This window comes from Mytilus edulis, chromosome 10, assembly GCF_963676685.1.
Source record: "Mytilus edulis chromosome 10, xbMytEdul2.2, whole genome shotgun sequence".
NCBI lineage: Eukaryota > Metazoa > Mollusca > Bivalvia > Mytilida > Mytilidae > Mytilus > Mytilus edulis.
The window spans coordinates 37,850,739-37,878,710 of record NC_092353.1 but is presented as its reverse complement, the minus strand read 5'-3'; the positions used below and the strand labels follow the sequence as shown (position 1 = coordinate 37,878,710).

General features: G+C 31.3%; 1 protein-coding gene and 1 long non-coding RNA gene across 2 annotated transcripts; one reads left to right on the top strand and one right to left on the bottom strand.

The window, feature by feature from the left end:
* Positions 1–25: 25 nt before the first annotated feature.
* On the top strand, positions 26–27,936 carry LOC139491085 (protein henna-like). The gene is made up of 13 exons (XM_071278394.1): positions 26–162; positions 8,820–8,912; positions 10,106–10,265; positions 12,657–12,745; positions 13,739–13,806; positions 17,666–17,716; positions 18,338–18,483; positions 19,302–19,437; positions 19,855–19,981; positions 20,676–20,771; positions 23,162–23,295; positions 26,068–26,183; positions 26,903–27,936. Exons 1-13 carry the CDS (start codon positions 148–150, stop codon positions 26,956–26,958), a joined length of 1,287 nt encoding a protein of 428 aa, XP_071134495.1. The 5' UTR covers positions 26–147; the 3' UTR covers positions 26,959–27,936.
* LOC139491086 (uncharacterized) lies at positions 4,514–5,276 on the bottom strand. The gene is made up of 2 exons (XR_011656460.1): positions 5,197–5,276; positions 4,514–4,632 (listed from the first exon to the last, which is right to left on the bottom strand). It is a non-coding gene; the product is annotated as an uncharacterized lncRNA (long non-coding RNA).
* Positions 27,937–27,972: the final 36 nt, after the last annotated feature.

Here is a 27,972-nt window from a genome sequence, read left to right as displayed (position 1 = left end):
TCTTTCTATTTAATGGCTAAAATTAGGAACTTCTCATAGTTTTTCAGTGCACATTGGTTTAAAAAAAAAATCACGTCACGTGCCTTGCCAAATCAATATAAAATAGTGCGCTTTTAGAAAGAGCTTTTAGAACAATATTTTATCAACATGGACTCTGCAGAGGTAAGAAATGATGCACTGTATTGTAAAAATAGGTACTGCATTTGATATAAAACAATGAATTAAAAAATGATATACTAATCAGGCAAATTGGTGGTTGATTTTATGGAAAAGATTGAGTTAATATATTCAAATAATATTTGATTTTTTATAAGAGACCGTAATGCAAAATAAAAAAAGAAGAAAAGATACGAAACAACGACATCATATTTTGAGTTAACATTAAAATATGTTAGTATATAAAATGAAGGACAATCTTAAATAATAATAGAATCAGAATGCTTTATTTGTTCCAAGTCACCAAATTGAATAAATTAGATTATCATATAAAATATAATTTTTGAATTTGTTTTCACTGAGGGTAAACGTAATGCAATGTCAAAATATTAAACGGGCGGTACATATAAGATACTGCAAATTGTATAACTAAAGTATAAACAAGAATAAGTAAATTTAAAAAATCTATGAATCCATCTAATGTATCTGTTTATAACAAAAGAAAATAAATTGAGGAATAAAAATTAGATACAATAATATGAGTGTTGGGGTGGCATTTATCAATGACACAAACTGAAATTGAAATAAAAGATATTTCTTCTTTCATATTATATTAAAGAATATAATGTGAACAAACAGATATGAGACAAACCCAATTTAACACATGCTATCAACAGTACATGTAACTAACAAGAGGTCCCATGATGCTTTTTTTTTTTTATATCATATACTTAAATCTATTTTAGAGCTTGCATATATAATTAATACAGACTCAACCAAAATACCCATTTCCATATTCTCCCACCTCTAGTTAAGTGTAAACCAATCGTTGTTCTGTAAATCGCGGCGGATATTTGCACTTGATATTAAAAGAAAATATATGACGACTATTTTTGTAATACACATTAATATCGAGAAATGAGTCACATTGTACATATCTTGTCTTATCTCTTCTTGCAAAAGCTAATTACCAGGAATTGTGAATTTGTGATACAAAAACAAAAGACAATAATGCATGTACTTTAAGAGATGCGTAATATTTAATATTTATAAATTAGCAAGACAGAATGCAAGTATGAAACGACATATTTTCTACCACAGAGTTAAAAAGGAAGTAACATTCCGCTATGTCTTTGTCTCATTTGATCTTAATCTTTAACGTAAAATCTCTCGGAATTTATTTTACAATGAAATTAAGATTAACTGTCTTTCGACAACAAGTATGTTTTAACGGATATATATCCAGTTGCAGGGGCGGATCCAGTCATTTTAAAAGGGGGGTCCCAACTCCCGGAACCCCCTCTGTATCCGTCACTGAGTTGCGCCAGAAAAATGTGTTCCTTTGTGCCAATGCTACCGTTGATCCTCTATTTCTAAAAATACTATGTAATATATTTGCTCCAAAAATGAAATATTTGTATTCACTGCAGTTGACCAACACTTAAGAAAGTCTCCATATAGGTTTTTTCATATTTATAGATTTACGTTGAGATGATCAATGATAATCTGTTTATCGCTATTTTACATATGACGACGTTGTCAATTGCATGTCAATTTCATTAGCAACGCCGTGTGCCTCCTTTGTTTCTAGCGATAGTTTTCCATCTCAAGCGAGTAGCATGATATGAAAAATTATCACAAAAAGATCAAAGGAAAAATGTACAAAAAAGCGATAAAATACATTTCCATTCTTTGTATACACCAAACTTCTAATTCCTAGACATGTTATACATCTGTTGAGAACATATATACTTAAAGGGGCACTAGCTGTCAAATTCATGTTCACCGATTTTGATTAAATTCTCATATGTTATTTATAACAATTAAAACATTTATTCAAACATTTAAAAGTCAAAAATAACTAATAAACAGGGCACGAGCATGAAAATACGTAGCTTCGTTTCATGTGTATTTTAGTCCAGAAGCCATCTAATTAATTATCGAGTTGACCTCAAAAGTCATACGATGACCATATAAGCGATGTAAACATAAATATAGATATAAATAGATTAAGCAAACTCGTGCTGTTGTTTTATTCTAGGTCTATTTAATTTCATATAATAAATGATAAATAAATGTTTATCATCGTTTTTACCTGTATAAGAATGAATTTTTGTGGATCGAATCAGTCATTCAAATGATTTATCTTTGTTTCACTTTCAATGTTGACATTCTTTTTTTTTAAATAACTTTTTACATACAATGCACCTGTTATCAATCTCAAGCTAAGGGGTTAAATTAAAGTTCACATGCATACGGATTCAATGAGGTCGAATTATTCACTTACAAGTGAATAATTCATAATCAATGTTTTTTTTAGCTAATTGTGAAAAAATTGAACCATACTGGCTGCTAAAAGCTAATTATTGTTTCACTATTTGCATTTCATTATTGATTGAGCAAAAATAAATTAGTATTGTTTTTATACATCTCGTAGCTAGTGTCCCTTTAATCAACTACACGCCATTTACCAAAAATTACTTATGTTTATGAAAATTAAACAGAAAAAGAGTTCATAGCATAAATTAAAGTTTTAAGCGGTAATTGTTTTTTACAACCATATTGGAAGGAAATCTTTTGACCCGGTATTTGCTTATGTTTTTTTCATTTTAAGATTTTAAGACATTCTTCAAATTCTTTCAAGAAGATAATGTCACCTAATAACGTATTTGAATCGTCAGTTTTACGAACGTAAGACATTTTAAAGAATATTAATTTTAAGTTAACATACTTTTCCAAGTATATATAATATCATTACTTTCGATATGACAGCTAAAATGAGAACCTGAAAATAGATTTACAGTTCAATAGAAATAGCAGGAAAAGTCACGTGTGTTGAAATCGATATAAATCGTGTTTATATAGTAGGGAACTCTTCATACTATTACAGATTAAAATGGACTCTGCAGATGTATTGAATTTTTTGTAAGATCGAAAAAAAGACTACATTTGATCTTTATATATAGCATTTGTATAATTTTAAAGTAATATTAGTTATGCAAACGGTTGAAGATTATTTTTTTTAACCATATTGCTAAAAATCTAACTATTCTGTATACATTATATATGAAAATTTAAATTGAAGGAGAGGTTATGCATAAATAAAAGTCAGTGAGATGAATATTTCAAGTTTTTTTTACATGAAGATTAAAGGACTCCGAAATATGAGTTTTATCAAATGTTTTTAATTGGTTCTGAGTGATTTACAATACAATACAATACAATATTTTATTAACGTTTCACCTTTTACAAACAGAACATAACACATAGATTAAAACAAATTACACATATGTAAAAGCCATTCATATAGAATTATGAGAGACGATTATTTACACATTAGAAACACATTTCACATCGCTTAAAACATTAAAGAAAAATATATATATATTAAAAAAAACAAAAAAAACAAGCATGTTATTGAAGCAATATTGTTGTAGTATAATTATTTTTAAGATATGAATTTAAATGTACATTTTAGAAGATAATATTATAGAATTAAGAAATAGAAAAAGACAAAAAACAAATGTAATGTTAACATGGGTACATATAAAATAGTGTTACTTGAATATGTTGTAAGTATGATCAAGAACATGTTAATTAAAGGAAAAAAAGTTTTAAAGGTGTAATACCACCATTGATTTTTCCCTATTAGTCTTTGTTAAATTGGTACTTTTAAAAAAAATGTACAGAATTTACCTTTATTTCAACCAAAGAAATACTTTGCATGAATAAAGTTTAATCCTTTCCAGTGCTACAGTGAAAATTTCACACTACATTTCATTGCATATAAGAAAGTAACCTGCACCGGAAGTAAACAATCACATTTTTACCAGGTTATTTACTGGTTACCTGCTTTGGCAACTATGTAACCTTAACTTTCCAAAATATTTTATAAGACCATCAAATAAAAAAGGAATGATGCTTTCAGACACCCAACATACATGTTTATGACTCAGAAAAATTTAAGTGCATTGAAATGCAGGGTTAATTTTCTACAACTGTCAAATTCAAGGGAATATTTTTTTAGACCTACTTTCGTATGCAACCGGATGTGGCGTATCATGATTTGGTGGTATTACACCTAAAGAACACCTAAATGTCAAATAAACTTAATGTAATTTTTTTCCCTCCAATTGCAAGTTATTTCAAGCATAACTGCCAAGTTTTGTCTCAGTCAGATCTATAGTTTCAGAGAAAATCACTATAATGTAAGGCCATATCCTACGGCAATTTCAGTCTTATTTCTTCGACAAATCCAAATTTCAGTGTATCATTATAAAATGCAGTGTTGACTAATATCTGATCAAAAACTCATGATCTATGCATTCAAACAATTAAATAGAATACAAAAGACAACTTTTAGATGATAAACAATTTTATTGCACCTTTTAGAGTTCATTTGAAGGTCTGTTTTGGTCTGTTTTGGTCCATTTTTCCTCCTTCCTTCCTTTTTCATCAAAACTTGATATCTTTTGTCTAAAAAATAAAACAAATGTGATTATTTCCCCACAAAAATGATATAAATGTAATGTTAAATCAATAATTAAAGTGTTTTAGCTGAAAGAACTGTCTCTATAAATGTTAACAGTCTACACGGAAGTTTCTAGAAGCCCTTATGTGTAACTCGAGTTTTTAGTCTGTTCGCCTAGTGTGACAAATAACGGTTCCCTTTCAGTCAACCATTTATTGTTACTGGTATCAAAGTCTTTTTATTTACTCATAACAGTATATTTCTAATAGATTTACACAAAGTGTCCACTTTCTTGTATTTTACATTAGAAAATGGGGAGAAAGAGTAATAAAAAATACCTCAAAATGTTTTTAAAAAGGGTTATGTCCCTTGGAATGCTGGTACAAAAAATAATTGGTAAGAATTATAAAGTTTAAGTATGTGAGACTGGATTCTGATGTGTATAAATCCAGGGCAAATAAGTGTTTAGATGATTTATTGTCTGTGCAAAATGTAGATGGCACAATGGCAAATTGCAAACTTTTGCGGCCAAAAAAAACACAAAAAACATGATGATAGTTGATACTTACTTTAATGCTGAAGTGTCATCTGCAGACCAATTCACATATAAGATTTTTCAACAGAATGCTCTTCAGAACATGTGAACACTGAAATAAAAAATTCACATGTTGTATAAACAAAACTGTTAGGGTATTATTTAAAATTTAACACAGTAAACTAAATACAGCTTTGTCTGTCCACCCATTTGACTTAGAAAACACCCGTAAACCCCCATTTCAAGGCAATTTTACCTCAAACGTGCTTTCTGTGTCTCAATCCATTCCGAATAGTCCATGTTTACAATGTATGAACTGGTTTATTAATAACTTTTAAAAATGAAAGTACAATAAGGTCACGAGTGCACATGTAGTTTCCCTAAATAGGTGTAATACCACCATTGATTTTTCCCTATTAGTCTTTGTTAAATTGGTACTTTTAAAAAAAATGTACAGAATTTACCTTTATTTCAACCAAAGAAATACTTTGCATGAATAAAGTTTAATCCTTTCCAGTGCTACAGTGAAAATTTCACACTACATTTCATTGCATATAAGAAAGTAACCTGCACCGGAAGTAAACAATCACATTTTTACCAGGTTATTTACTGGTTACCTGCTTTGGCAACTATGTAACCTTAACTTTCCAAAATATTTTATAAGACCATCAAATAAAAAAGGAATGATGCTTTCAGACACCCAACATACATGTTTATGACTCAGAAAAATTTAAGTGCATTGAAATGCAGGGTTAATTTTCTACAACTGTCAAATTCAAGGGAATATTTTTTTAGACCTACTTTCGTATGCAACCGGATGTGGCGTATCATGATTTGGTGGTATTACACCTAAAACGAACAGAATGTTACTACTAGATATAGAATAAAACAAATGAAAAGATAAATGAAGGGTGATTGACACGATATTAAATTTCAAAGAAGAATATATATTTTTTTGTTTCATATCATATTAAAACCAAGAAAATGAGTTTCTGCTTAAAGGTTATGAAACAAAACCCAAAGAGAAAATAAATAATTTCAACATAGTTATTCAAATTCACTGTCACGAGATCCCATTTCTTTTTTATCATATACTTAAAAACGTGTCAAATCCTTGTATAGACTAGATTAAATTCCTGATTGCACCATTTTCCGATCTCCACTTAAGTTCAAACCAATCGCTGTGCCCTTTGTCCGGTTGGCTATTTAAACTTAATTAAAAATATATAAATAGTACTTAGTTTATTACTTATATATAAGAAATTGGTGTAAATAGGTCAGAGTTATCAAGTGGAAGATAATTATCAAGAATTAAACAATAAGTAGACGAACAATCGTATCACGTGTGATTCAAGAGGAAAGACTACGAATTGCCTAATATTTGAAAATAGATAAAACACAATTCAAATAAGAGAGGTCATCTAACAACACCCTTCCTGAGAATAAGGAAGTGACATTACGGAATTTCGTTGTTTGGTATCCTTAAAAAAGTCTTTAGTTTACAAAGTACTGATTATATATATAAGGCTTCGGTGGAAATATCCAATTGCGCCAAGATGCGTTATTTTGAGATAAAAGGTATATGCAGCAATGCTACCATTGTGCTACTTGTTTTCAAAGTAGCTAGTATAATTTACATAAAAAAATGAAGTATGTGCCTATAAGGAAAAGCTATTTATCTTGTATGTATATATTTTGAAGAAATACTAAATAGCAAATGGTTGAATCTTGTTTTCATGACCATCCCGGCTGATATTGAGACCTTAAAATCTATATGAAGAGTTCATAGTTGTTCCCCATATAAATTACAAGAAATGAGAGTACATAGTCATACTTAATCAAGCGGTAGCTAAAAACTAAGAATTAAACAATTAACAGACGTCATTCAAAGAAATGTTGATACAACAGGAAAAACAATAATACATGTACTTTACAAGTTGCATAATATTTAAAAATCAGTACGAAAAAATCTAACACGAAAGGTCAGAGTTTACAATAATCACATTCCGCAATATCTACGTCTGTTTTGATCTTGAAACAAAAATAAGAATCTTTTCATTTCTATTACAAAGAAATTAACTTATTTGGCTTCTGATCACAAATATGTTGTAAGCAGGTATATAAATTTGCGGCAAAATGCGTTCATTTGAGCCATAATTCATCTGTGCCAATGCTTTCGTTGCAGCTCTTATTTTTATAACATTATCTATTATCATATGCAGCAACACAGATAAAACACAATTCAAATAAGAGAGGTCATCTATTAACATCCCTCCTTAGAATAAGAAAGTAACATTCCTGAACGAAAAAATATTAAAAAAATAAAACTTCACTTTGTATATTGACAATTTTAGTACGACTAGTGCTACAGGATTATCAGAAGATAATTGTGGGTTAGTAATCAAAATCCCGATATCCCTATCTTTATGCCTGTGGTTATGTTAATCTTATTATCGTGAAAACAGCATGTCGACACACACTAACAATTGAAGGCTAATTTTTGCACCTTTTTCTATATATATACTTTTATGATTAGTGTCTGCTTATTCTGATCTATTCTGGCTGTTGTATATGTTTCATTCAGGTAGTGATGCTACTGTGTATATCACACGAGTAAATAGCCATCTATATTTATTTTTTAACTGGTAAATTGAGGATATTTGTCAAATATATATACCGGTAATTTGGCGCAAAATGAATTGCAGATTCAAATACGTATTTCCTGTACCAGAATAATAGAAGGATCATGCAAAGGCTTTTTTCTATATTAAATGCGTATTTAAAAGTAGAGATTTTATGCGCTCACAAGAGAACCTATGAATATTTTAAATAAGCTTCCATGGGTTATAAGCAATACTTAATGTAATGGTTAAGAAATGAAATGAAAGAATGTTTTGTCTTATCACTATAACTTGATTAAAAGAATACATTTACATGTACTTTTCGAGTTTTTTTAAGTGCTGATACATTTTGAATTGCCCGTTGCATAATAAAAAAAAGAGGCATAAAAGTGAATATCTAATAGAATAGAATTGAAAATTGAAAATGTGATTGTGTCAAAGAGACAACAAAGACAAAGGAGTATAAACCAGCCGAGGCCACCAAACGATGAGGAAACCCTGCAACCAGAGGTGGGCTTCAGATGGTCAATAAACAATAATATGTACTAGTTCAGTGAAAATGGACGTCATTAAACTTAAAAAAATATAAATGAACTTAAAAACATACCAGACTTAAAAAGGGCAAACGCTCCTGACTTGGGACAGGCGCCAAAAATCCGGCAAGTTTAAAACTGTTTTATGAGATATCAACCCTCTCCCCTATACCTTAAGCCAATGTACAATAGACAAACACTCAGCAGTACGCACAGTAAAACTCGATTTAAAGGAAGTCCGATTCCGATGTCAGATTAGGTAACAAAGAAAACTAAGCAAAATGATAATAATACATATTTAACAAAAGACTACTACCAATACTGATATGCCAGCTCCAGATCTGAAATAAATTCATTGAAAGATTATGTGTTCGTCGTTTGAAAATCAAGCAGAAGTCAATTTTACGAGCATTAGGCAAACAGGTTACAAAAAAAAAGCAGTATCGCTTTTACTATACCGTTAATATTTCTAACCGACATAACTCTTTTATAATTTTTTCTAGGAACCAAAGAGTGCGGCCCAGATAGGCAACATCGAAGCTGTGAAGTTTACTACTAAGTTCGATAATTTAATTCCAGCACTTACAATATTAGAGGTATAATAATTATGCACTGCTAACCTTTCTGTAGTTCATCAGATCACCTTTGGGTTTTTTTTTAAGTTTGTGTTCCTCAGTTTTATTTTTTCTCAGTTGTGTTTTATATAATGTAGTTTGGTATTTTGATGCTGTTTTTGTGTTATTGCCATGGTAAACAGTTTGTTTTCATTTTTGAGTCTGAAATTGTCTTTGTTTTCTGTCACCTCTTGTGATACACAAATGAACCTTGCATAGTGTGTTCACTAGTTTTGTTGTACATTTTTTGGATTTTGCATGGATTCTGATGAAGGTCTCCATTCCATTCTGAAGTAATTGACCCCAACTGGTTTACCAACAAAGTCATAATCATTTCTAGTTGGAGTACGGTGCGTTTTAGTTGCCCTAAATTTCTAATATACAACAAAATGTTTTCAGTTTACATTCAGCTCAAATGTCCTTTCTCAAATAGTCTGTAATAGCGCTCAAATAAATATCAACTCATATGATTTAACCAACCATTTGTTCTTCTTAAAATGTCCTGTTATCATGTCTTAAATATGGCAGTTGTTATCAAATAGTCCGATTCTATGTAACTAGTATTTTTTTCTTATAGTTCAGTTATTCTGTTGTTCTGGTTTTTATTTTATAGTTGATGTCTTTCTTCGGTTTTGGTTCGTGGCCCGAATTTGTTTTAATTCATCAAAAAATATTGAACATCGGTATACTACTGTTGCCTTAATTTACGACACTACCTTACATATGCGTCTTATCTATATACATTTGTTACATGCAATCGAAGCCATTATGCTATGCAAAGGAATACGTACAGTATACCTCCTGTTCATTGTCTTTTTTTTATCAATTAGACGGATGCGTTATTTTTATTTCTAATATAATGCTGATGGTATATTCTAACTGTTGTAATGAAAGAGGATAGTTGTGGAATACTGTTTACTGCTCACACTTGCTTTCAATATCATACACATCTGTCAAACTTCCTTTAAAACTAAATCTGTATAGTCGTATCATGGCGCACACTTTGTAGCACTTATTTGTATTATTAATGCAAAGTTATTAAAATATCTATAAATATGTTAAATACTTGCCTTATTTGATGGTGTTTCTGTATTAAAAACTCGTTTGATAACAGTACTTCAAAACAGTTCTCAATGTTCTGATTAAAAGAATGTTTGAATATTGTTTTTCTCTAGAAACATGATGTTAAGATATCTCATGTCGAATCACGTCAATCAAAAGAGTTTAAAGATTGTCATGACTTTATGGTGGTACCAACAACACAAATGAATGGTTTAAAAACTGCTATCGACGAACTGAAGAAAATAGGCAAATGTGTCACCATTGTTGGCGAAGGTACGTTATGTTATTTCATAAATATTTTTGTTTGCGTATACTTTTATTTTTAATTAGATATTTTATTTTAAAATGATAGAGAGATTTAAACGAAATTACATGTATAAGGTATTAAAAAAAGATGATGCACCTTGTGTGGAAGATGATTTTCTCAAAGTTTTGCTTAGAACAATATTAAACGTGCGGAAGTGATCAACATTACTGTTAAACTGCAATGGATCTAAAACCAAACAAAGATATTTTTACCAATAGTTCTGATATATCCCTATCAGTTTTGATCAGTATAATAACAAAGCTTACACAGAGGAACCATACAAATGAGATAAGAAAAGAGTTAATATATGTTTTATTGTCTGTATCATAGACGACATAAAGAGGCACATGCCAATAATACTAAATAGAACCAAATCATCATGATCATAACACGTGAACAGTTAAGATGCATGATTTTTTGATTGAAGACATATTAGTTTCCTTTGGAGAACTTGTTTTAAACAAACAATCGGAATTCCCATAGGAACCGATTGTGCTTTTCATCTTTCCGACTTCATTTATTCTTATGAGGTTGACTTCATATAGAAACTTCTTACGATTAAAAAAGAAGTAAGCAGTATCCTTTAACGACACTTTCAAATATAAAGTTGATGTTCTTTCACTAAATAGTTTGATATATGGCGACTATGATAAACGCTTGTATCCCATCGAGCTTGAGATGAAATACACAAGTCTTTCTCATATAATGACCTACATCTTGAAATTGTCAATTAACGTCGATTGAGAACAATACTTTGCATCGAAAGAAACGATTTCTGTAGCAACATTCCAGCAACACCTGCATACAGAGTATATATCTCAAAATTGATACGATATTCCGGGATTTAATTATATAAAGAAGATGTTTTATGATTGCCAATAAGAGACAACTTTTCATAAGAGACCCAGATACACAGTAATAAACATCTATAGGTTACTGTACGGCCTTTAACAAATGACACATGCCACATAGTCATCTAGAGCCGTGATGTTGTGGTTAGTGCATCTGACTACTAACACGAAGGTTCCTGGTTCGATTCCCGTTCCAGACTGAATTTTCGGCTCTCTCTTGACACCAATTGCGTGTATGGTCTTGCGGAAGCGATGATAGTCCGTCGGAATGGGAGAACAAATAGCTCACCCGTGTTAAGAGAGAGTCATATCTCTTGCACGTAAAATACTTTTTGAAAAAGAGCAGGCGTATGCCTCTTCAAGGCAGCACTTGCACCCGCAAAGTGGAAATGGATTAATATAAGTTGTAATTGCTTTATTCCTAATCCACTATGAATAAATATGTTTAAAGTAAACTAATCTATAAAAGTCCCCGAAATGACAAAGGTAAAACAATTTAAACGAGTAGACCTATGAACTAGTTTATGTACAAACTAATGAACGAGAAACAAATTTGTAACACAGCAACACACGACAACCACTGAATTACAGCTCCTGCCTTATGACAGGTTCGAACATAATGTGGCGGGGTTAAATAAGTTTTAAACAATTCTTAACGTATGACAGTGGTGTAACAGTACAACATAAAACAAATTTAGACAAATCATAATAAGATGGATACAAATAGAAATACATCTAATAAAACATAGTGTGGACGTGGACAGCTACTTGTACATCCCAACAATAAAAAGACACTGAGTAAATATCCATTTGAGAGTACTAGTATTTGCAGCTACTGCCAGCTATTTCAAAGCCAGTGAAAACTTACAGAAATGTTGTCCTCTGCTGGTTCTAAATTTCAGAAAAGGATATTTTTAGATTACTTTTTATAATGGTCCGTAAAATATTATGGTTGTCCACTATGTCTTGACGCTTGGATTTTTCTTTTGAAAACTTTAATCAAACTTATTCGTACTATGTCTATACACCTGATATGTATTTCTGGATTAGTACACACCAGAAACGCCAATTAATGTCACACGTTTGGCTTTTAAAATTGAATGACATTTAATAAGCGATTTAGCCAATAAAAATTAAAAAAAAATTTAGATAACATACCGAACTCCGTGGAAAATTCAAAATGGAACATCCCTTATGAAATAGCAAAATAAAAGTCTTAGACACATCAGACTAATGGATAACAACTGTTATGTTCCTGCCTTGGTACAGACATTTTCTTGTGTAGAAAATGGTAGATAAAACCTGGTTTTAGAGCTAGCTAAACCATTCACTTTAATGACAGTCGCATGGAAGTCCAGTCTAAAGCATTAAAAGAACAGCCAACATAAACAAAGGTGACTGCTGTAAAAAAACACTTCATCTTTTGTTCTTATACCATTTTCATAGTATGTCATCTGCAATTTTCTATTTACAACTTATTAAATAAACTATTGACTTTTTTTACAGACATATGGATCCCTAAACACGTTTCGGATCTAGACAGATATGTGGACAAAGTTCTGAGCGCTGGGGAGGATCTAGAAGCAGACCATCCTGTAAGTTTTACAAGCACAAATCGTAACTTCAAAATTATAGAAACCGACGACAATGATACATCATTATTAATTCGTTAAAATGTTTGCGATAATAAAGCAATTATGAACTTCTTTGCATAAACACTGTATTATAATATACAAACATTAACGTCAGTATGAAGTCATGATGATCGACTTGAGATACATATTTTTCACAATTGACTGCTAAAATATCTTTAAGACCTACACCCTTTTTTACTCTTGAATCACAGATTCTATTCGCTATACATACCAACTTGTATCGACACAGTAAGTTCAATAGAGAATAATACATGGCAAAATCCGTATCATATGCCGTATCATCCCGAGATACCAATATCAACCCGAGGGCCTTTAGATATTGATCGAGGGTGATATATGAACTGCTCTCTCATCCCTAGCAACTGGGTTATCTACAGTTCTACTTTTTTCGTGTTTTAAAAGTTCAAAATAACTGCTCAATTACTCATTCGAAGCACCTGGGTCACCTTACAATTTGCGTACTGTTGTTTTAAAAATATTTTGTATATTGTATTTTTTGTGTGTTGTGTATTGTATTTCATTGATTTTGTTTTAAAGTTGCATTTAGTGTGCCAGAAAATATGAAAACTCGGCGTTTGTGACGTCACATGACAATTAATGACGTCATTCAATTAATTGCGTCACGCCCGAATGACCGTTCATTTAAGACCCATTTTGAGGAAAAATATGTCTTCAAGAAACTTGCATAGATTAAAACGGAAATTGTGTAAAATGAAAATAAATTGAGATAAAGGGTCGGATAAAGGGTAGGGTGTCATAAAGGGTATGATAAAGGGTGCCCATGAAAGTTACGCGATATGGATTAAACAGCAAGCTATTTATTTAATTTTCAAAACTACTATATGTATTACTAAATATATGATAAATCCAAATATCTATATCTAAATTTGGAAGCAGATTGAAAAGTTGTAAATATTTTTTTTCTATTCATAGGGATTTACAGATGCAGTATACCGGAAGAGAAGGAAATACTTTGCAGATATAGCTTTAAATTACAAACAGTAAGCACTGTTAACTTATACAGTTAAAACAATTTATTGTAAAAATTTCTAAAGCAATTGTAAGACTGTTTAGCTACAACGATGTTTTTTTCCCTTTTTATATCACAACTTAATGAAGCGGAGTTTACAACTGTCATTATGTCCAATTATCACATTTAACTGATAAGGCAGTTCTGATGAAAGTTCAAATTTGCCATGTTGAATGCGATGGCATTTTGAAATAGCATGTCATTCGATACCACTTACTAGTCCATGATTCCATAAATTTTTTAAGAATATTTCTATTCATCACTTATTTCAATTATCATTAAAACAATTGCTGAGTTCAAATAACAAATATATTCGACACATCTTAGCCAGGAAGGCGAAACATATCAAAGGAATATTTAAACTAATCGAAAATCGAAAATAAAATGACTATATCAACAATACTATGTAAACAAAAAAAAAACCAACAACAAACAAACAAACAAACAGCATTAAAAAACAAAATAAAAAAATAAACAATAATATACATTACACAACAAATAAAAATTAACCACTGAACAAAAATACCCAATAAAAAGCTGGGTGATGTCAGAGGCTCCGGGAGAATTGAGTATATAATACTGTTCGTCTTAAATTTGGTTGTTTCTTTGGGTATTCAGTTGTATGTTTCATATGTATATGAGGCTTACATTTTTTGGTACAAATTGGAATTTGTACAAGCACTTTTTGTACAAATTTGTTCCTTTGGTATTTCAAACAAAGATGAAGAACTGGATCTTCCATCACTGTATTGGATACCTAAACTACATAAGTGTCCTTACAAACAACGGTATATTGCTGGGTCTTCCAAGTGCTCCACGAAACCTCTTTCTAAATTATTAACAATTATTTTATCAGCAATCAAAGACGGGCTTCAAAGTTATTGTGAAACTGCCTATTCTAGAGGTGGCGTGAATCAGATGTGGATACTTAAAAATTCCAAAGATCTTTCATCTTGTAACAGTATTAAAACATTTGACTTTTCTACTCTTTACACAAGTATTCCACATTCCAAACTAAAATACAAATTGAAAGAGTTGGTATTACTTTGCTTCATAAAAAAGAATGGCCAACGTAGATACAAGTATCTTGTCTTAGGTAGGGATAAATCATACTTTGTAAAGAATCAATCTGATTCAAACAAAAACTTCTCTGAAACCGATATTATCAAGATGCTTGATTTCTTGATTGACAACATATTTGTAACGTTCAGAGGACGTGTTTTTCAACAGACTGTCGGCATCCCAATGGGAACAAACTGTGCCCCTTTACTTGCCGACTTGTTTCTTTATTATTATGAGGCTGACTTCATTCAGGAACTTCTTAGAAAGAAAGATAAGAAGTTAGCAATATCCTTTAATTCTACTTTCCGCTATATAGATGACGTTCTTTCACTAAACAATTCAAAACTTGGTGACTAGGTGGAACGCATCTATCCCATCGAATTGGAGATAAAGGATACTACAGATACAGTTAAGTCGGCTTCATATCTTGACTTACATCTAGAAATTGACAATGAGGGTCGGTTGAAAACAAAACTTTACGACAAAAGAGATGATTTCAGCTTTCCAATTGTGAACTTTCCATTTTTAAGTAGCAACATTCCAGCAGCACCTGCATACGGGGTATATATCTCCCAATTGATACGATATTCCCGTGCTTGCATTTCCTATCATGATTTTCTTAATAGAGGGTTACTGCTCACAAGGAAGCTATTAAACCAAGAGTTCCAAATGGTGAAGTTGAAATCATCCCTTCGTAAATTTTACGGACGCCATCACGAGTTGGTTGCCCGTTATGGAATAACCGTTTCACAAATGATATCGGATATGTTCCTTACGTCGTAACTACAACCCCCTTCTCTTTCATGAATGTGACCTACCGAATTAGACTATTTACCGGATTTGTAATCACATAAGCAACACGACGGGTGCCACATGTGGAGCAGGATCTGCTTACCCTTCCGGAGCACCTGAGATCACTCCTAGTTTTTTGTGGGGTTCGTGTTGTTTATTCTTTAGTTTTCTATGTTGTGTCATGTGTACTATTGTTTTTCTGTTTGTCTTTTTCATTTTTAGCCATGGCGTTGTCAGTTTGTTTTAGATTTATGAGTTTGACTGTCCCTTTGGTATCTTTCGTCCCTCTTTCTTTATAATTTGTACAAAGTCAAAATACAAATTATAATTTGTACAATTTTTTTGTACAAATTATAATTTGTATAAAATGATAACTTGTACACATTATAATTTGTATTTTGACTTTGTACAAATTATAATTCGTACAAAAAGTGCTTGTACAAATTACAATTTGTACAAAATACGGCTTAATTTCACTTATAACTTGTACAATAATTTATCATATGGATATTGTGACAAAAAAAGTGTTGATACCCACTATAAAAACTTTTCAATGCTATTTTTAAAGTCATATTGATTCATTTATATTGCCTTGAGGTTATAAATTGAACTTCTGTTCAATTGTCTTTCACATGGTCATTAACACAAGTAAAAGTGAAGGTGTTAAAAAAATGGTTACCCCTTGAGGATAATGTATGTATGATATTATAAAAACCCATTTTGAGGTCTCCATAAAACTAACAAAGACCTTTAAAAAAACATTTTGCTAACATTAGCCGGGAAGCTATACGCATGATTTACAACCAATTGTGAACAATGTATCTTGAAACGAAAACGTACTGACATACCAAAACTAGTTGTTAAACCAATACTTTCTGCTGATTTCAACTGTAGAGGGCAGATTGACCTTGTAGACCTTCAATCTGTCCCTAACCATCAAGATCATCTGACCAAATTTAGCGTGCTTAGAGCTCTGAAATCTAAGAGAGCTGCTGAAGTTGCGTATCAATTACTTGACATTTTTCTTCTCTTTGGTTCACCCATATCCTCCAAAGAGATAATGGGAGAGAAACACAGATGCTGAATCGGTAGAATCTGAAAGAGGAATATACAAGGTGTTGTTGTAGAAGAAGTAAATTTTGGCCATCGTGTAGGGACAATAGCTGGTAATTTATCAGGAGTCTTTAGCACAAACCAACTAGAATGAATTAGTGACTCTTCTTTGTCCGTTGCACAAATTCCAGATTTTCAATTTTCCCAGATGGAAGCTGCGAAAAAAATTTCAAAAACTGGTGAACAGGGTTATCTCTCTTGCAAATCCGAAGGCGGCTGTAACAATTCGAAGTGTAAATGCAAAAAACAGAATGTATTGTGTAATTCAAGGTGTCATGGTTCGCTCACCTGCTCCAACAAATAAAAGCATTGTATATTATTGTATAGTATTGTAAATAGAGTTGTCAGTGTGTTTCATATTAATTCGTAATTAAAATTGAAATTATTTTTTATCATTTGATTGTGCACTTATTATATGTAAAATATTGTACAAGTTATAAGTGAAATTATGCCTTATTTTGTACAAATTATAATGTGGATAGGCACTTTTTGTACAAATTACAATTTGTACAAAGTCAAAATACAAATTATAATTTGCACGATATTTTTGTACAAATTATAATTTTTACAAAATAATAACTTGTACATAACATATATATATATATATGTTTAATACCTATGCCGAATCGAAGAAAAGTTTTGTAATACGATTGTAAATACAAACTCAAGATTAGCAAATGCGTAATAAAGAAAGAAAAACTTTAATATGTTGGAGTTCCATATGTCTATGTTTATAATCAATTAAGAAAAAAAAAGATAATAAAAGATACACGAATACTTTCTTTTCAAATAATCAATTTAAGAATTATTGAAAAAGAGACGCAATACAAATGTATGAATCACCTAAAATATTTTGTTTGCAGTGGAGAATCTATTCCACGTGTAGAGTATACAGAGGATGAAGTAAAAACGTGGTAAGTTATTACGAGATTTCCATCAAAGGTCATAAATCGATTGAGAGAAAACAAATCCGGGTTACAAACTAAAAACGAGGGAAACACATCAACTTTAAGAGGAAAACAACGTCATAACAGAACACAATACATGACAAGCTTGCATGCCAATCACTCCAGTTTTTAGTTTTAGTGAAGTAGAGGTATAAATACTTTAAAATATATTTAGTTTGACGAGTGAAAGAACTCCTAGAATATAAAATTATCAAAACAGCAGACAATCAAATCTTACATTTCACGGTATTCTAATTTTTTTTCTTAGTTTCATAACACTTGAACATGGCATCAAAAGTCAACACATCAAGACAAGAAAGCCATTCGTAATAGGATACCCATATTTCTAAATAGTCTTTTAAAATCATATTGATGGAGACGTCTTCAATAAAAAACGATCGAAAAGAACTAGAGATTACATCGTTAGTCTTATAACCAATACCTTTAATAAGAAATGATTGTTAAAATAGGGAATGAACATAAAATGATAGCATGTATACATTAACATCTTTGGCAGAAATTTTACTAATAATATCTGGCTACATGAATTAAGAAAAGTATTTTAAATATTGTTTTGCATTTTGATAGGAACGCAATCTATACAAGATTAACAGCATTATATCCAAAACATGCTTGTAAGGAGTTCCTGGAAGCATTTCCACTTCTACAACAGAAATGTGGATATAGTGCTGATAACATTCCACAGCTGGAAGATATATCAAACTTTCTGAGAGGTGAGCATGTTACGATATATTATCTAGTAACTTACTAAAATAGGTAGATATTTTGTTCAAGGAAGGGGAAAATAAAGCGATTATTGGGGTTTCTTTTAATTAATAACGTACGACAAGCGGAATATGTTCCTTGTCCTCGAAGTCACATGAATGTCGTAGTCATTTAATTTTGATGACACATATCACACTTTCGATAAGATGATTTCAGATCTGTTTCTTCCAAAACTACTAGCTCTTAATTGAAACTTTCCTGCAAGAAAATCATGGTAACTATTGCAAGCGGTTGAATATCACAAAAACTGCAAGATGTCTCAATATGCAAATACAGCCTTCCATTACATTAAACAACTTTGTATGTTTTATTGTGCATTAAGGAAGGCAGATACGAGACGCTGCTAGTATTAGAAAAGGAGATTTGTCTTATTTAAAAGTTAGAACTCAAAACGAAAGGTCAAGAGTCTATTAGTCATTGGTTGTTGTCCATTTAATACTTTCTGTTTGTTATTTTTTTTTATTAATCTGAAATCAATTCTATTTAGTTGTTTTAAAACTCCTCCCGTCAGATTCATTTGTAGTTTAATATTTTGTAAAGTTTTTATTTATTATCAAGGGCTGAACTAGAAACCGTCGTCCTTTCGTGTATATTAGCCTTATTGGTTGGGTATCTGCTGGTTATATGCCTCATTGGATATCAAATTACTTCTTCCTTTCCTTAAAATATCAATACTGTTAACAACGTTTTCTAAAATATGAGAGAGAACTGATATCGTCAAAGCACCCATTAATACTTATACATTGATATCATTTATTTTAATCAGATCGTTCCGGATTCTCTCTACGACCAGTAGCTGGTTTGCTATCATCAAGAGATTTTCTGGCAGGATTAGCTTTTCGTGTCTTTCATGCAACTCAGTATATTAGACATGGTTCGAAACCACTCTATACACCAGAACCGTAAGTATCATCTTACGCAAAGTATTAATGAATGTACACATATAAATAAGATGATGTGGTATGAGACAACTATATATTCATATATCAATATAGGATTTTTTATGATTTTTTTTCATGATTTTTGAAAGACTAATCTATGTGAGTAGTTGGCGCATCCAAAAATAAGAATGCAATGAACAAGTCATTATAATTCATTGTAACCATAGTTGTCAGCACTTATGTGTTGACTTGGATAGTTATCAAAGGTACCAGGATTATAATTATTAGTGTTGTCAAATCGTACAGTTTTAACTAACCGGTTACTCGGGTAATCGTTCGACAGATTTACCGGTTAACCGGTTGTGTAAGTTGATGTTTGAATGCCTTATATCTCTCTATATATATCATTGTGTTTTAAATTGGTTTTTGAATTAACAGAGATGTCTGCCATGAGTTACTAGGTCACGTGCCAATGTTTGCAGATCCTGATTTTGCACAGTTTTCACAAGAACTAGGACTAGCCAGTTTGGGAGCTTCAGAAGAGGATGTTAAAAAGCTTGCAACGGTATGTTAGAATTTTCAAGTCAAGTTAAGAATTCGGAGGGTTTAATTTGTATTGTAATAAATAATGTGTTTCATTACTTAAAAACAGTAACATTGTTAACACAAGTAGTATTGTTCTCGTTATACTTTTTATGTCTAAATTGATATTACCGATATCGAGATTTATAACACAGTTATTTACTGGGTTAAAAGTAAACAGCGGCTGTCATGAAAACTAAATTGTTTCATGAAACTGAAAGTTGGCTTTAGTGTACAAACAGCAGACGTTAAGAGAGAATTCGAATACGAAAGTTAACAGATCGTTTTCTGTCAGCAATCAATGATTTGTTACCCCGTTTAACAGACCATTTTCGCAAATAGGTGCACAATGAATATACTACAACGGTTTTATAATTACTTTTGTAAGATGCTTTAAAACATATACTTCATCTCGTTAATCAGTTTTCAGTTGGAATGTTATCATCAAAAAACAATTGATACTATAATATCCATATAAAACTGGTATGATGTATGAATAAATTGAGACAATTGAAAACACCTTCTTTCTGTTCTCATCTTAAAGTTGATGTGTTTCCCTCAGCTTAAGATTGTAACCTGGATTTGTTCTCTCTCAATCGATTAATAACACTGGTATACTAATGTTGCCGTTATCTTTATAGTGATATGATTTTCATATTTAATTAATTTAATTGTAGCTGTACTGGTTTACCATAGAGTTTGGACTCTGTCGTGAAGGAAAAGATGTAAAAGCGTATGGTGCTGGTATTCTGTCTTCATTTGGAGAAATAGAGGTAGGCATTTACATATTTAAAGACACAATTGAAATGGATATGAAAATAAATTTATGTATTTACCTAAATTGTTACAATATGTTTTAGGAATACCACATCACTGTTGATAAACTATCGCTAGTAATGGCGTCGACTCAATTGTAATAAAAAAAAATGAAGAGCCTTTATCATTTCACTTGAGTGAAAACACAATATAAAAGTTTAAATATTTGCAAAAGTATCTACTTTATTGTCAAGTAAAAAATTTCGTCAGCTATTAGACTATTTATCTATTATATGATATAAAAACGTAGTTTATGCACTTAATGCGATATGATCTAAGTGCTCGATAGAATGATCTTTAATTGTAATTCCTATTTTCACAGAAAGATTTCGACTGTTGAATTTCTTAAAAACATATTCCGTGCATAACGTAAATCCACTTAAACCCATATGTTACATATATCGTGTGCTATACTAAAATTACTTTTAACTGATATGGGATACATTTGTCTATGATATATAAAATTGAGAATGGAAATGGGGAATGTGTCAAAGAGACAACAACCCGACCAAATAAAAAACAACAGCAGAGGGTCACCAACAGGTCTTCAATGTAGCGAGAAATTCCCGCACCCGGATGCGTCCTTCAGCTGGCCCCTAAACAAATATATACTAGTCCAGTGATAATGAACGCCATACTAATTTCCAAATTGTACACAAGAAACTAAAATTAAAATAATACAAGACTAACAAAGGCCAGAGGCTCCTGACTGGGGACAGGCGCAAAAATGCGGCTGTGTTAAACATGTTTGTGAGATCTCAACCCTCCCCCTATACCTCTAAAAAATGTAGTAAAGTAAACGCATAACAATACGCACATTAAAATTCAGTTCAAGAGAAATCCGAGTCTGATGTAAGAAGATGTAACCAAAGAAAATAAACAAAATGACAATAATACATAAATAACAACAGACTACTAGCAGTTAACTGACATGCCAGCTCCAGACTTCAATTAAACTGACTGAAAGATTATGATTTCATCATATGAACATCAGGCACAATCCTTCCCGTTAGGGGTTTAGTATCATACCATCATAACATATATGAGAAGAACATAACCCGTGTCATGCCAACAACTGTTTTTAGAATAAATGTGTTTAGTTCCGATGCAAAGACCTTATCAGTGACTCAATATTAACGCCAAAATATGCAATCTTTAATGACTTGACAACAGTATCGTAATTATATCCCTTCTTAATAAGTCTATTCAAAGGTTTTGTAAGTTTCTGAGGTGAATACTGACACCTTTGTGCTTTATAAAGAATATTACCATAAAAAATTGGATGTAAAATACCTGAACGTATTAGAAGTCTGCATGTTGAGCTATATTTACGAATGATGTCTTTATACCGATGATAAAATTTAGTAAATATTTTGACTAGTTTGTGATATCGAAAACGCTGGTGTAATAATTTTTCAGTAATACATAAATTTCTCTCGTTAAAATCTAAAACATTGTTACATACACGAGCGAATCGTACAAGTTGAGATATATAAACACCGTAAGATGGTGACAAGGGAACGTCACCATCTAAAAACGGATAATTAACGATAGGAAATGAAAAATCATCCCTTTTATCATAAATTTTTGTATTCAGCTTTCCATTAGTGATATAGATATCAAGATCGAGAAAAGGGCAGTGGTCATTGTTAGTATTAGCTTTATTCAAAGTAAGTTCAACAGGATAAATTTCATTAATATACATACTGAAGTCGTCATTATTGAGAGCCAAAATATCATCCAAATATCTAAAAGTATTATTAAATTTGTTTATCAGATGTTGTTTCGATGGGTCTTTGCTTATTTTTGTCATAAATTGTAACTCATAACAATACAAAAACAGGTCCGCAATAAGTGGTGCACAGTTAGTCCCCATTGGAATTCCGATAATCTGACGATATACGGAATCCCCAAAGCGAACAAAAATGTTATCTAGTAAAAATTCAAGGGCATATATAGTATCAAAGCATGTCCAATTAACATAGTTTTTTTGTTTATTGCTACTAAAAAATGACCTAAAAGAGTTTGAACATATATATTCACATTCTGATTTTTTGAATGCCCATTTAATTAGGTGTGTGAATTTTTTCTTAATGAGAATGTGAGGCAATGTGGTATACAGGGTAGAAAAATCAAAACTTTGAACAGATTCAAAATCACCAATATAAGCATGCAATTTATCAAGTACTTCCAACGAGTTCTTGACACTCCAAAAGTAATTTATTCCACTATTTTCGATGCTTTTGAAAGACAGACAAGTGAGCGGTTTTTTTTATTCTCTCATATTAATATTCATACATAAAGATTATTGTATTAGTGATTAACCATTTCTGTGTTTACTATTTAGTACTGTCAGACAGATGAACCAGAGAGACGCAATTTTGAACCAGAAAAGGCAGCTATTCAAGAATATCCTATCACTAGATTTCAACCAATTTACTATGTTGCTGATTCGTTTAAGTCTGCTAAAGATAAAATGAAGTAAGCAATGTGAAGTTTAAGGAAGGGTTAAATGAACTTATGATAAAAGTTTATGGTCATTTAGGTAAAGAAGATTCTTAAAAAAAACTTTTCAATATGCATTTAAAACATCGACCCAAATACTGGAACATACATGTATCTGAAGATGAACATGCGATCTGCAACATTTTGTAAATTTATTCATTAGATCTAGCATAATTTTCAATCAGTATCACATTCTCTTGATGCAATACACTATGATATTCAAAGAGAAAGTAAAGAAATACCAATAAAATGACTGCCGGATATTTTTTTTTTTTAAAGAAATCTAGCCTCTAATGATATCGACTAGTTATTAAAACTAGAGCCTGTGTCGCTCACCTTGTTCTATGTGAATATTAAACAAAGGAAGCAGATGGATTCATGACAAAATTGTGTTTTGGTGATGGTGATGTGTTTGTACATTTTACTTTACCAAACATTCTTGTTGCTCACAATTATCTTTATCGATAATGAACTTGGCCAAGTAGTTTCAGTGGAAAACGTTATTAAAAATTTACAAATTTTAAGAAAATTGTTAAAAATTGACTATAAAGGACAATAACTCCTTAAGGGGTCATTTGACCATTTCAGTCATGATGACTTATTTGTAAATCTTACTTTGCTGAACATTAATGCTGTTTACAGTTTATCTCTATCTATAATAATATTCAAGATAATAACAAAAAACAGCAAAATTTCCTTAAAATTACCAATTCAGAGGCGGCAACCCAGCAAAAGGTTGTTTGATTCATCTGAAAATTTCAGGGCAGATAGATCTTAACTTGATTAACAATTTTACCCCATTTCATATTTGCTCTAAATGCTTTGGTTTCAGAGTTATAAGCCAAAATATACATTTTACCCCCATGTTCTATTTTTAGCCATAATGGACATCTCGGTTAGTTTGGCAGGTCATCAGACACAATTTTTAAACTAGTTACCCCAAAGATGATTGTGGCCAAGTTTGGAATAATTTGGCTGAGTAGTTTCAGAGGAGAAGATTTTGTAACAGATAACTAAGATTTACGAAAAATGGTTAAAAATTGACCAAAAAGGGCAATAACTCCTAAAGGGGTCAACTGACCATCTCGGTCATGTTGACTTATTTGTAAATCTTACTTTGCTGAACATAATTGCTGTTTCCAGTTTATCTCTATCTATAATAATATTCAAGATAATAACCAAAAACAGCAAATTTTCCTTAAAATTACCAATTCAGGGGCAGCAACCCAACAACAGGTTGTCCCATTCATCTTAAAATTTCAGGGCAGATAGATCTTGACCAGATAAACAATTTTATTCCGTCAGATTTGCTCTAAATGCTTTGGTTTTTGAGTAATAACCAAAAACTGCATTTAACCTCCATGTTCTATTTTTAGCCGTGGCGGCCATCTTGGTTGGTTGGTCGGGTCAAAAAACACAATATTAAAAGTAGATACATCAATGATGATTGTGGCCAAGTTTGGATTAATTTCGCTCAGTAGTTTCAGAGGAGAAGATTTTTGTAAAAGATCATGGAGATTTACGAAAAAATTTAAAAAATTGACTATAAAGGGCAATAACTCCTTAAGAGGTCAACTGACTACTTTGGTCCTGTTGACTTATTTGTAAATTTTACTTTGCTGAACATTATTGCTGTTTACAGTTTATCTCCATCTATAATAATATTCAGGATAATAACCAAAAACAGTAAATTTTCCTTAAAATTACCAATTTAGGGGCAGCAACCCAACAATGGGTTGTCTGATTCATCTGCAAATATCAGGGCAGATAGATCTTGACCTGATAAACAATTTTACCCAGTCAGCTTTGCTCTAAATGCTTTGGTTTTTGAGTTATAAGCCAAAAACTGCATTTTACCCCTATATTCTATTTTTAGCCATGGCGGCCATCTCGGTTGGTTGGCCGGGTCAAAAACACAATTTTTAAACTAGATACATCAATGATGATTGTGGCCAAGTTTGGGTTAATTTGGCCCAGCAGTTTCAGAGAAGAAGATTTTTGTAAAAGTTAACGACGACAGACGACGGACGACGGACGACGGACGCCGGACGCCGGACGCCGGACGCCGGACGCAAAGTGATGAGAAAAGCTCACTTAGCCTTTTAGGCCAGGTGAGCTAAAAAGGTATAATGTAAAAAGGGTAAAGAGAAAAGTTCAATAATATGTGAAATTGTTAAGTACATATTTACAAAAGCAATAATAATAAACAAAACAATAACTGAAGGTGTTTAAAGTTAATGTGAGGAATCTCAAAGTACAAAAGTGGCTCATATGAAATTACGACGTTCATATATTAGTGGCTTATTTTAGAGTAGTTTTAATACAACATTTTCAGAGCAGTTTTTATACAGCAACGTCATACGCAATTATAGGACAATAGGAGAATATGACGTTAATATCTTGTGACATATCCGGAATGAACTGATATAAAATTTGAATATTCCACATGATTGCTTATTACTGTTCACAAAAAGACAAAAGGACACATATCAATAGATATGTCTAACATGTAGTGATTTTTTGTGGCCAAATGGTTGCTTGGAGTAATCTGTGACAATATTCATAGTACTAGACCTATATTCATAGTTGGCAAACACAAGCTCTGATACATATCACACTAACGGGTAGATAGATAGAATGGATATTGAAACAACATGTCGATGTTTCTGCACAACATAAAATTCGCGTTCATGGTTGTTACTTGTTAAGCGTTTATATTATCTCATTATGTTTTTTTGTTTTATTTAGAGATTATGCATCTAAAATTCCACGTTCATTTAATGTGCGTTACAACCCTTTCACCAAAAGAATAGATGTCATCGATGGGACAAAAGGAGTGGCTAATCTAGTCAAAGAATTACAAGGTATAATTTTAAGATTAAGTTTTTCATTAATTGAGAGATAGATTAGATATGATAGTTTGTAGTAAACGAAATACAAAGAAATAAAAAATCATCGTGTTTTTTATAACTTCAAACTTAATTAAAACAACAAAATGATCAGTGCAGTAATGCAATATAACCAAAACTATTCATTTATTGAAAGTTTTCAAACCATAAAGATTGATATGTCTATCGCGTAATGATATTTATGTAAAGAGGATTTCTGTATTTGAAAAAAACCATATGTGGTTCGAAGTTGAAACGAACAGTTTAAAACAACCTAACAAGTTTGTGTCACGAAAAGCATTCAAAGTACATTAATTCTAATATATATAGGGCATTCATGCTCCGATGACAAATCAATAAGGCGAAATACTAACAGATAACAATATTCTTCACTAAAAATAATCAAATTTCAACCTCATATACCACGCATTAATTCGCTTCGGTCGAGCTACATATAAAAAACCCTCTTCCATAGGTTTGTTCTGTTTAATGAATTTTCCCAAAATTTGGGTTTAAAGCTCCTAACGTTGCGACGTATGTATGCAACACCTTTTTTGTATCTTTACTGAGAAAGTCATACCCTGAAATCAATCTGAACAATCATTAATGTCCATATTTTTTTTACATTTATATCTCTCACAACAGAAAAAAACACCATCAAGATAGCTATTATATCTGCTTTATATATATTTCAGGTGAAGTCACCATGCTTCAGGATACACTTACAAAAATTGGAAGTTTTAGAGAGTAAATGGTGCACGATTGAAAACATTTTGAACAATACCATAGTGTACAAATTATTTGATTAATCTCACAGCTAGAGATGATCATATCACCAGACATTATTATGACCTAATACAGAAAACACTGCATCATTCTATTAAGTTTTTAGTCTCTTGTAATGTAGATTATATCAACTTCATTTCCATTAAGGTACCATTTGAGACAATTTACATTTCAACCATTAACACACAAGGTGTGTCATGACTTTCATGCATTTAAAGATTTACTTTCTTGGAATCGTTTTTTTTTTAAATTTTAGTTTTCTCTCAGCTCTTAATATATTTAATGAAAAGAAAACTATATTATATAAACATTTTTTTAAAAATTTAAATTGATGAAGAAAATATGTGGAAAGCTAAACGAAAGAAAGTTTAAAAAGATAGATAAGAACACAAAATGAATGATTATTAGAAAAAAATCTTTGTGTATTATAAGACTGGAATTCACTTCATTGTTATGTTCCTGCTATGCTATCAGTACAAAAGAAACTATATCGTACGGTTTTATACAGGTAAACATACCTTCTTTTGTGAAGGTGTTCCTAAGCTATCACTTTCGTCCATATAATTTCTTTTTTGGGTTTGTTGTTGTTTATTTTGAGCATGAAACGCTTTCAAATGTCCAATATCTGAAACCAATAAATGCAAAATCCAACACGATGCATCCATTTAACTTTCGATGTTCCACGTTTTGCATCAGGAACAGTTTGCCTGTAACACCGATACCGCTAAAGTATATCGTAATTTGTTAACTTTACAGATCTGTCATTATGAAATATGAGTTTTTCTTATTGTATTTTCACATATGTATTTAGACTGTTACAACTATTGTCTCTACATTCGTTATTTTGTAACATATGTATGTAGTAAAGTATGCTATCACAATTTATTGTTTTATATGTTTATTTTTTATTTTCATAAAATAAAAAGAAGTAGCTTATTTTAAAGTTTCTTGTATATTGTCTTAAAGTATACACATAAAA